General features: G+C 37.7%; 1 protein-coding gene across 4 annotated transcripts in view; it reads left to right on the forward strand.

Annotated features, from left to right (window-relative positions):
• Positions 1–12,180, forward strand: part of PC (pyruvate carboxylase) — a 1,112,699-nt gene that overhangs the window by 1,021,403 nt on the left and 79,116 nt on the right. For all 4 annotated transcript variants that reach the window (XM_089689964.1, XM_089689966.1, XM_089689965.1 and 1 more), the window contains 3 exons: positions 579–723; positions 8,709–8,798; positions 11,393–11,614. In XM_089689964.1, the coding sequence (XP_089546090.1) occupies positions 579–723; positions 8,709–8,798; positions 11,393–11,614 (457 nt within the window). The remainder of the gene's footprint in view (positions 1–578; positions 724–8,708; positions 8,799–11,392; positions 11,615–12,180) is intronic.

Genomic DNA, 12,180 nt, shown 5'->3' on the forward strand with positions numbered 1-12,180 from the left:
TCATTCACCCCCTTCGCTGTTCTATTCATTCCAGTCTGATCATCATAGCTCTAATTAGCAGGTCTTTGAGCAACCAGAGTGATACAGTAAGCAGTTCCCAGGAGTCGCAGAAATGGGACACTGGCGTCATCCTGTGTATGCAGTTGACTTTTCTTTTTTTTTTTCTTCCTTCTTTCCTACCCTTGCTCTTTCAAACTATATTTTTGCCTTTAGATTATATTTTGCTGTATCTTAAAAAACCATTTGTTATTCTCACTTACAGCAATGGTCTTGGGGACATAATGTTTAAAATACAATGTGCTAGTTTCACTACTCTCCCTAGTTTCACATTTATTACTGTTGGATGACATCCTTGGTTGTTTGTAACTTAATGGGAAATGACTGTTCTCAGAGGCCCATTAGAGCTAATCCGATATCTTGCAGGTTTGTACAGTTTACAGACACATTTTCTTTGAGAGTTATGGATTGTTTGCACAGTTGCCATTTTTACATACACTGAAAATTCTTACTGTGAATATGTAAGTACCATTGTGTATTCTTCTATTTACATATTGTTTTTTTCTGTATTTTTATTTTAGACAAATATTCCTTTCTTACAAAATGTTCTATACAATGACCAATTCCTTCATGGTACAGTGGACACCCAGTTTATTGATGAAAACCCTGACCTCTTCAACTTGAGGCCTGTACAGAACCGAGCACAAAAGCTGTTGCACTACCTTGGTAAATCAGTTCTACTTTCTATTCTATTTTCTATTATGTAATCTTCAGTGCGCTAAGACTACAGTTGGACAAGTAGTAGCACAAGTTAGTAGTTTGGTCAAGATGGCATGCTAGCAATCTATTACTAGTTTGAGTAGTATTTTTTGAAGTTCTCAAGTTAATATTTTAAAAGGTATAGCGAAAGTTCACCCAGAATTGATTTTCCCTTTACAGGAGAGTATGTTTAAGCATAGAGTATTGTTCATTATTAAGGTTCATGCTTCTGCCAGGTTTTCTATGCTAAACAGGAAGCTAAGTAGAGAGATTTATACCCATTCCAGAAAGTTCTTGAAATGCTCTGAGGTCAAATGAAAAAGGTTTAACCTCTGCAGACAGAAATTGTCCTTTCAAATAAGAGCTGTTAGCCAGATCTAGCCAACTTGGTAGATTGCTTAAAAAATAGATGTGTTTCTGAATACACAAAATGTAACTGGCTATTAACATGTGAGTATCTGTTAGAGTAAACTGAACCACGCTTTATAAAGCCCCATGCACACTGGATGTTTTTAAAACTGCTGTTAGGGGCATATGGCTTTTTTTTCTGCCTCTAAACACCCCTGCATACACACATAGGCATTTAGAGGCAGAACACCCCCCCCCCCACTGCCAGCGTGTTAAGTATCAGCTGAGTTTTGGCAGAAAAAAACACTTGATGCATGTAAATGTGCGTAAAGGCATCTATATGCATGTTAACACTAGGTGTGTCTAGGGCTTGAGTGTCAATTAATTTCAATGACCAGAATAAAATATTATTCTAGCCAATGAAATTAACACCCAAGCTCATGCGTTTAAAAGCATTGTGCAGTTTTGCTGCCAGGATAAAGGGTGTCTAAGAGAGATGGCCAATTGGCCAGTGTACACGAGGCCTAAGGGTGTTCTGCTTTATCTGGATCAGCTGTATGTCTTTAGGTTCCTGTGAATGCAAGTTTTTAAAAATATTTTTTTGTTATGGTTGATGGTCGAGTGCTATTTTTCAGCCTGACTGCAGAGTCAACCATGTTTTCTAAAAAAAAAAAAAAGTCCCATCCTTTTCTGCACTTTAAACGACGGTCCTTCTTTAACCGCCTCTCGCATGCCATATAAGGAAATGACAGATGGGTGGCGTTTCTCTTCTTCTGGGAGGACATCATATGACATCCTCCCACTCTGTGTATGCGCACCTCAGCGATCAGTGGTGCGCTGTGTCCCTGGCACACAGCAGATCAGCGATCACAGTGAAGAGCCAATGATGTAGGCTCTATCATGTGATCAGCTGTCCAATCACAGCTGATCACAAGTAAATAGGAAATTCCGGTAATTGGCATTCTTCAGAGGGGACATGTACACTGATCATCAGGGCACTGATCATCAATGCCCTGATGATCAGTGCCCATAATTGCCACCTGTCACTGCCCATCAATGCCACATACCAGTGCCCATTAGTGCAAAAGCTCAGTGCGTTTTGCACATGTAGGGAAGCAGCTGCCAGCCACAAGGCTTCACTTTCTGTTTCGCTTACTTAAGATGCCGGCACCAGCACCTTAACCTGGCTCAGGCGAGGGCATCGCTGGACCCCTGAAAAGGTAAGTGCCCTTATATTAAAAGTCAGCAGCTACAGTATTTGTTGCTGCCAACGTTTAAGTTTTTTTTTGGGGGGGAGCCTGGAGCTCCGCTTTAAACTTTCTTTTTTAATTTAAAGTACAAACTTCATAGGAAGTTGTGGTACCACTTACTAAGTGGTGTGACAGAACTGTGTTTATCATAAAACTGGCAAAAGGAAATACAAATTTAGTTTGACAGCATTCAGAAAAATGTTTAACAACCTGTTTGTTAAACTGGTGCTTTGTTATTCTAGCAGCTAATGTACTGAAAGCAAGATTCTGTACCTACATTAAGTCACTGCATATCATTTCAGAAGTTAAATTGCTGTGTTAATCTCCTGTGCTATCACTCTACTCCAATTTATAACAATTGCTCCATCAGTCTCTTGTGTCATCATTATGCCCCTATTTAATCATAGCACTGAGTAAAGTTTTTTTGTGCTATACTTGTTCGATTCAGCTATTTATAAAGGTTTGTTTAATGGGCTTTTCGATTGATTATGTTTAATGATTTTCACAACTTTCCTTTTAAAACATTATCCAGCTTATTGTTTAACCACGTTTTTTGAGCCATAACAGGCAAAATCCATTTGAAAATCTTTACCTTGTGCTTGGGTACAGCATAAGGGACAAGCTTACAGTGCCACTTTGCAGATACAGCTGAAGTCAAATAGCTTTTTATGACAAAGCAGCATTTAGGGAAAACTACTTTGTGAGCTGGCAATTTTTATATGACAGTTATCACCAGTTGGGAGACCAGATGTTTTACAACTATTTCTACTGTTATGACTGAGGATTGGCTGATCCAGGCATCATCCTTTTGTTTCCATCAATGCTGCTTTTTTTTTCCCCATACCAGATAGTACAAATACAAAAGCAGTTTGATGCAGGCCAGGAGGAGGTGAAAGCATTTGTGAAGTCAGATGGAACTCAAAAGCATGGCAAACTAATCAAAATGTACTAACTATTCAAATTGATTGCAAATGGAAGCTGAATACATGTATAACTATGCTGAATTTTCCTATCTACACAAACACTAAGGACACCAAGATAGCAAAGCTATGTTAAAACACTACAGTTGTTATGCTTAGCTGGGCTCACAAGCAACTTTTGTGGATGGTAGGTGCTGGATTTAGTGTATTAGATGTCATTATCAATTGGAGCATAGTCCTTAAAGACAGAACTGAATAACCAGATTTGGCAGTGGTCATCTCATGGAAGTGAGTACTCATACAACTTATAGTGTGTGTACATTACAAATAGGGATAAGCTTGCAATTCACCCATTCATGAGTTTGAGGCTTGTTTTGGGGGCAAATTGGTCTAGTCATATTTTGGATCAATCAATAATGCCCTGCATATACTTTGACCCTGCACAGAAGATTCAAAATAGCCAATAATGAGGAGAGATGGGTTCACAGCAGCGATAGAGTTTAGATATTGGAGTTGTTGTAGTGAGAGCATAAAAAAGCTGACAAACTGCATAGGGAGAGAATAGTATAGACTGATAAACGTAAAGTGGATCTAAACCGCAGATTTATGAACAAAGCATATCCCTCTATATTGTGTACTTGTCTCAATGAAGAGCACTAAGTGTGATTTCTGTCTACTACCTTGTTCCTCTGCTATCAGCATGAGTCACCTCTGACAAGTTTTCCTGACACCAATAGAAAAATGGGGACAGGGGAGGGTCTTTCAGCAGAGTGACAGCCTCAGCTCCATTCCTGTGGTGTGTCTCTTCCATCCAATCAGCTGGTGGGGTATCTTCTCTTCTATGCTCTGCCTGTGTTTACAAACCTTTACTGAAAACCAAAAGTCTTTTAACTACTTCAGTGTACTTTTTTAATGTGACACAAAAACAAAAAAAATAATAAATAAAAGTGAAAGAAAGTTTTACATATAATGGTTAATAAGATAAAAATCTGCAGTAAAATAGTTGAAGAGAGAAGGGAAAGAATGGGTTCATTTGGGGCAATTAGGTGATACTAAGGCTTAATAATGGATTAAGTAAAGAAACTTTAATTACATTTAATTGATTTTTCTTTTTACTTGACAGATTGTTCATTTACCTGCAGGTCAAAGGGATGAACTTCAGTCTGTAGTTAGAACAGAGTAGATACAAAAGTAATAATGTTACACTGTTACTCTCTGTTTCATGTCCACATGGTTCTTTTTATGACAGCAACATTTGGTAGAATTGCTGTATCTACACATCAGCTCCTGGCTTTCATTTTAAGAGCAGGATATCAACCTCAAGTGGGACTGATTTCTAGCTCTTCAACTGTCCTCATCTCCTGATCCTGTACCCTTATTTCTCTGTGACTGTTCTGAAGTGGATCTTCTCTGGAATGTTTTCCCTTGTTGGTAGTCTCATAAATCTCTTGCAAATCTCTTTGCTGTGTTTAATATATGTTGAAGACCTCAAAAGATCTCAAAAGATGTACTCAGTTATGGTAGACTTATTAGACCAGTCTTTTTCAACCAGGGTGCCCAGGGGCCCTGGGGTGCCTTTAGGTGTCTTCAGGGGTGCCTTGGCAACATGCCTAAAATTTGCCCAAAAACTGTTTACAAGCCAGTGGGTGAATCAAGTCTGTCTCTTAGTTACACAAAGCCACAAGTTTTCATTATGCACCATTACAACTTTTTAGCTGCCTGGGTCCTAGCAACCAATGACATCATCAGTTGATAAGGAGGACACTGTGCATCTGCACTTGTTTACCTCTTCCCATCATCACATTAACTCAGTGAGGGACAGAAACTGAAGAAGAGATATATTGTAATACTAGCCACTTGCCCTCCAGAAGATTTACCCCCCTTCCTGACCAGGCCATTTTTTGTGATACGGCACTGCGATACTTGAACTGACAATTGCGCAGTCATGGAATGCTGTACCCAGATGCAAATGATGTCCTTTTTTCCAACAAATAGAGCTTTCATTCGTTGGTATTTTATCATCTCTGCGGTTTTTACTTTTTGCGCTATAACAAAAAAAGACTGACAATTTTGAAAAAACCCAATATTTTTTATTTTCTGCTATAAAACATCAAATAAAAAAACAATCAAATTTCTTCATAAATTTAGGTCAAAATGTATTCTGCTACATATTTTTGGTAAAACAAATCCTAACACTTTTATATTGATTAGTTGTAGCATCTACAAACTATGGTACATATACTGTAATTTTTAAATGTTATTTTTTTTATACCAGTAATGGTGGTGATCAGCGACTTATAGAAGGACTGCAATATTGTGGCGGCCATTTTTACATTAACTGACACTGACACTTTGTGGTAACCAGTGACACTAATGCAGTGATCAGTGTTAAAAATATAAACTGATTACTGTACTAATGACACTGGTTTGGAAGGTGTTAACATCTAGGGCAATCAAAGTGTTAAGTGTGTGCCCAGCTATGTGCTTGGTGTACACTAGGTGGTGCTTTTACTATGGGAAGTGATGGATCATGTTCTCAGCTTTGCATAAAGCCAAGATTCATGACTCTCTCCTGTCACAACAGAGTTATGTAAACATATCCATAGCCCATTCTTCCTCCCTGACCAACGATCTGCAGGTGCCGGCGAGCAACTGCTCCCCAGGGCTTGTAGATCATTTTGTGCTGTGACAGTTCACAGCTGAATATTTCCAGTAGTGTGTGCTCGCCCCTGTTTGGCCGAAGTGCAAAATTATGTTTAGTTACGTGATTTTGCACAGGAATACCATCCTGTAGGCAGTAAAACTGCTATAGGGTGGAGGGAGAGTGGCTAGTCAGTAACAGTGTGCAAAGGTATATCTGCTTTGCAAGACTAAATCACTGCTAATGTTGGGTATCCCACATGTGTCAGTGTTGGTGCATTATATAAAACCATTAGTTTGTTCTTCACTATTTTAGAATGGGGTGCCTCGAGATTGTGTATAGTTTTAAAGGGTGTCTTGAATGGAAAAAGGTTGAGAAACACTGTATTAGACTACCATCAAAAGGGTTATATATACCTAGCAAAAGAACACTGGGATTGATTATGTTTCAGAAGCTTTTAGGTTGTTGTCTGACACAAATACAGTACATATGAGAAATTGGACAGAGATCCCCTTGGAAGATTCAAGCCTATACTACATGAGATGATTCAGAGGACAAATGATGACGGTATTGTGACTAAAGCAGAATGCTCTTTTCTTTTTAGAGAGTATTACAATGTCCCATATTCCAAAAAATAATAAAAATACAGGCAACACCTCCTGAGAATTTGATTATAGCAAATATGGGAGGATTGACATATGGAATAGCACAGTATGTGGACTTCTTTCTCCAATCTATAATAACATCTTAAGCAGCATATATTAGAGATTTTTCACACCTGTTGGAGATTTTACAGTTATCATTGGGATTATGGGGGGTTATATGTGGCTCTCACTTGATGTGAGCTCTTTTTATACCTCCATCCTGCATACAGCTGGTTTGGAAGCCCTGAAACTTTTTTTGGTTTGAAATGACAATTTCCACCCTCTGCAGTCACAGTTCATCTCTTAGTGTACATAGTTTGCTTCAGAACAAAATTACCTTCAGTTCTTGGATACATTTTACCTACAGAAGGTTGGCAAGGTGATGGGCTTAAACTTCGTGCTCCGTTATGCCAACCTCTTTATGGTCCTTTGGAAATCTCCATACATTTGGGACAACAACCCTTTTGCGAGTCATCTAGTATACTATGGCCACTATAATAATGACATCATAGTCAACTGGGATGGATCATATGAATTTATATCTTCTTTTACTACTTATTGTATGAATAATCCTTATAACATCTAGTTTACCCATGTAGCAGACCTGAATTCCCTAGTGTTTTTGGATCTTCTATTATACACTGATAAAAGCGGTAGCAGTGTTCAAGATGCATTTTAAAGATATTCTTACTTACACTGGGACAGTTGTCATTACCCACAATGGAAGAGGAATATTCCCTGCAGTCAATTTCAGAAGCTGTGATGCAACTGTATGAAAGTTTCTGAAATTGTGAAAACAACGTATCTGGAAAAGGGATATGAAAAAGTCTCATAGATAATCATGTGACAGGTATAGCTGTGGAAGTGTCTTGTACTTGCAAGAAAGCCCACCTGAAAACCCCACTAATTCTCTAATTTTTAGTACCAACATTAGCAATCACTATATAGCCATTAACAAAATAAACATTGGCCTATCCTTTTGCAGGATACCAAGTTGGAAAGCATTCTCCCTTGGAAGCCAAAAATAGTTTTTAGAAAAGAGAAAAATATTACAAATATCACAACCTAATAGTTTGAAAGGTAAGAAGATCCAGATTAGGGATATGCCAACATGGAGAGCACATACCCATGTAGGAAAAGAAACTGTGTGGGGTATAAATTTGTTACATGAGAACAGAAGATTTTTGCAGTTTAGATGGTAAAGAATATGTGGTGTGTCAGTTCATGACTTGCGCCACTCAGTTTGTCTTATTGTATATGGGTTGAGTTGCCTCTGTAGCTACACTTATGTTGGAAGAACCAATAGATTTATGCACACTAGGTTTGGGCAACACCAGCGACTGGTAAAGCTTGGGGATTTGAAGCATTGGGGTTTATTTGCTAAACCTGGAGAGTGCAAAATCAGGCTCACTTCTGCATAGAAACCAGCTTTCAAGTTTTATTGCCAAAGCTTGATTGAAAAAGCTAAGCTTAGAAGCTAATTGGTTTCTATACAGAAGTGAGCCTGATTTTGAACTTTCCAGCTTTAAAAGATAAACCCCATAGTGTATGTATATTACAGTATGTGTGAAGATTAGCGCCAAGGGTAGAGCTTTTTTGTTTGGAGGCTCTCTTTGCCTATTTTAAATTAGAGTAAAGATATTTAAACTCAGATTTTCTACATGGGGTTTTAGCATCACAAAATGTCCAAAGCAAAACTACAGCCTCATGGCTATAAAGCAACCCCAACTCAGGATTCTTGAGCTCTCGGCCTATTAGATCATGGTCTCTATGGCCAGAACATAACCGTGTTCACACGCTGCTTGTGAAACTGTATCCTCCAGGTGTTGGCCTGCTCAGTGCAGACAGAGGGACATACACACTTCTAGCCTGTATGTGTACCTGCTGCCCCCTAGCAGCACAATGAGGGGGTAGAACCCTGAACTATAGTCATCTCCCATTCTAAGAGGGCTGTGCACACCTTTACAATCACAATGCTGGTTGCTGACAAAATGTATCTATCTAGTTAAAGTAGAATATATTTTTTTTTTACAGATTACAGTATGTAATTTATGCATCTTTGTCATTAGCTGGTAATTACTTGGAAAATGGGAAAATATGACTGCCGAACATCTTGTGTAAATTACTAACCGAAGGTGTAATTTTCTAGGTCATGTGATGGTGAATGGTCCAACTACACCCATTCCTGTTAAGGCAAAGCCATCTACTGTTGATCCTGTTGTGCCCCCTGTGACAATGAGTAAGTTTTGATTTTATTTATGAAAATAACTACATAACAAATGTTAAATCAACCTAACAACTTTACATATATAATTTTAACTCCACACAGTTAAAGGGTAGCACATTAAAAAAAAAAGAAATATAGCATATATATTTGCGACACAAGTAATATTGTAATAGAATGTTATTAAAAATTACCTTTCCTTTTCAATCAGCAGCTCTGTCATTTTCTAGGAAATGCAATGCAATATGGCTACCTGGAGGTGTTCTGTGCACAGAATGTGTACAGAAAACAACTAGCAATGTCATTTCCTGCTTGTGTGATTGGCTTACTGATTTTCCCAGAAGTCTGTACTAAGATACAATTCAGATTTCAGGCATTTTTCTCAACAAAAGGGGAGTTATTCTTTAACAATTCTTGTGGTTTGGAAGTAAAATAAAAATTATCTCAAATGCCTCTTCTTTGAGCCAATTTACCGTGGTCATATGACTTTCATGCTTGCACCCAACCACAGTGAAACCTCTGGTGCAGGAGCAAGCAAGATGCATCATACCAGGAAGCCTGAGAATCTTTCTAGTGCCTGCACAACACTAAATGGCACTGTTGCCAAAAAAAAAAAATCTTTATGATTTTACTTTATAAACAAGCGTAAAATGTGCTTGGAATATGTAGCCTGAATATACACACATTCACTGCTGCTGCTGTCCTGAGGTAACACTGGCAATGTGTCATGTGGGGCGGTCACCCCTACAAATGATGAAACAGACACATGGGGAAGCTGGAATAGGAAAACAGATATAGATTACCTGTCAAACATCTGAGGAGCATTTGTAGTAAAGCTGGCAACACAACAGCAAGAAGATCGGATGTTACTGTGTAAAAAACAATTTGCTGTAACTAAATGGAATGATCAACCAAGTTTAGTACTTTATACAACTTGCATATTTTAGAATATAATGTAATATTAACCCCTTCACACCGCCCTTACACAGTTATACGGTCTCACTGCTCTGGACTTTACGCTGTGGGCCTGCATATTTGCTTATCTTCCTTTGTGCAAGGTCAAAGGTCAGGGTCAGTATATTTTCTGCTTTTTTTTTTTTCCTAGTTTAGAAACCCTGTCAGTTTCAGTGTCAGTGTGTTTTAGGTAGGATAAAAACAAAATGCGCACTGTTGTTTCTGGTCTGTACTACAGGTACAAACAACAAATAACATACACATATGTGGTATCACCTCAATTGTCATGAGCAGGAGAATTTATTTTGGGCTGTTCTTTGGTGGTAGGTTATGGTAGTAACAAGAAATATACAGCTTAAAAATAATTTTTTTTTTACTATTTTTTTTGCCAGTTTTCCTTTGATAACAATATAACAAATCAGAAGATATCCATTACCATTCACCACCAAATGAAAGCCCAATTTGTCCTGAAAAAAACAACAACGTATAATTCACTTGCATGCACTAAGTAGTTGTGATGATATGCACAGTTTTACTAAAACATGTCAAAGCTGCAAAATTGTGCTTCAGCATTAGGATTTGTTTTACCTTTAGACATGAAGGGGTTAAAGAAAAATGCATTTAAACTTTTTTAGGGTGTTTATTGAGACTTTAAGGACTGTGAAAGAAGTTTGTACAAGACAGTATAATTAATATGCATATATATATGTTATAGATTCACCTGCAGCTTCTTTAGATAGTATTGATGGTTTTGATTGAATTATCCACATAGATGAGTGGATAATTGCAAGTTTTCTCAGCCAGCAGTCTTCCTGATTTAGTTCACATGGTCAAGATCCAACTTTAAAAAATGAGTAAAGTGAAGCGCCAGCCAAATTTATATTTTTTTTATTAATTTAGATGTGTTGGCTGCAGTAGTTTTTTTTTTCATAACTTTTTTTGCTCTATTTTTACCTGGTGATTTTTCCGTATTGTATCTGTGGAGCAGCGGCATTGTCACTCTAGGACAGGACTAAAGAACACCCCCCTTTCCTTTTCTCCATAACTTAAGGGTAGGGGTGTTCCACAGTCCACAGAGGGAGCAGGGAACAATTTTAACTGATAAAAATTCACCACAGTTAGAGAACACAGAAAGTGATTATCTCACCAGTTTTCTGGCTAATACAACAGGAAGTTTTGCACTTAGTGAAAACATACAACAAAACATATTGTAGGTGGTATTTTTAGTAGACCAAATAAGATGTTCATTGTTAAGGTTTGCATATGGTTTAAATGTGTTTATTAAAATAAAAAAATAACTTTTTTTTAAAGAAGATATGTGCTCAACATAATAGGGTACATGCTTCTATCCCTACAGCAAGAAGGCTATGAATGTACATGACCCTTCTTGTGATTTTAGAACATGCAGGCAATATCTGACTATTCCTCAGATGCAGACCTCTTGAGAACATTACAAAGAACATTACATTACATTACAAATCTTACAAATTTAGCTCTGTTAGCGTAATATACATGTTTGCAACTAAAAGACAGTTTTGATTGAACATGGTATCAAATAAATCTCAAACACGTGTTTGAGTGTGTAACAGGTTGACAGGGGTTAATAGTGAGTTGTTTTTTTTTTAATCTACTTTTTTTAAATGCTTATGTGCTAGGTGAACCTCTTCCTGGATTTAGGGATATCCTGCTTCGAGAAGGTCCAGAGGGGTTTGCCAAGGCTGTACGCAAGCACCGTGGACTTCTTCTAATGGACACAACATACAGAGATGCCCACCAATCTCTTCTTGCCACCCGAGTTCGTACTCATGACCTAAAAAAGATATCTCCTTTTGTCTCACACAACTTCAGCAATCTCTTCAGCCTGGAAAACTGGGGAGGTAAGACATTATAATCACAATATATCTTTAGATCACCAGTTATTCATGACATTTTCTGGAATATTCTGTCTGTATTTCTAGTGCATTTGCTTTTCCAATACATTTTAATGTGTCACTGGGCATGGTATCCAAAGTATTGAGATTTAGACAGTTTGAAATTTTTTAGTGTGTAGGTTCCAGTCATCAAATATTGCAAGGGGCAGTGTATAAAGAGGACCTGTAACAACTGATATGTGCGCAGTGTCTGTATATAATGATGACAACAGTTTGACTAATCGATTAGATTTCTTGTTTTAATTGCTCAATGAATTAAAACCTGAATTGGCCTTTATGAGCAAGTTGCTCCCATTTTCATAAACATGCAACAGAGTGACTCATGAGTCATAGTGGAGCACAGCATTTATAATTGTTTTCAAATATCAGACCATGGAGTCTTTCATGTTTTTTAGCATTAACTATATGAGTGTCTTGATACTTCTTTCCATAGGAAATATTATTGATGACAAATCTGGCTATTTTTTTAAGCTCCTTTAGACCAGTTTCACGATGTTTCAGCGAAGCTATTT

The sequence above is a fragment of the Staurois parvus genome, unplaced genomic scaffold (assembly GCF_062004578.1).
Source record: "Staurois parvus isolate SC_StPar_1 unplaced genomic scaffold, SC_StPar_1.0 ptg000505l, whole genome shotgun sequence".
In the NCBI taxonomy this organism is placed as follows: Eukaryota; Metazoa; Chordata; class Amphibia; order Anura; family Ranidae; genus Staurois; species Staurois parvus.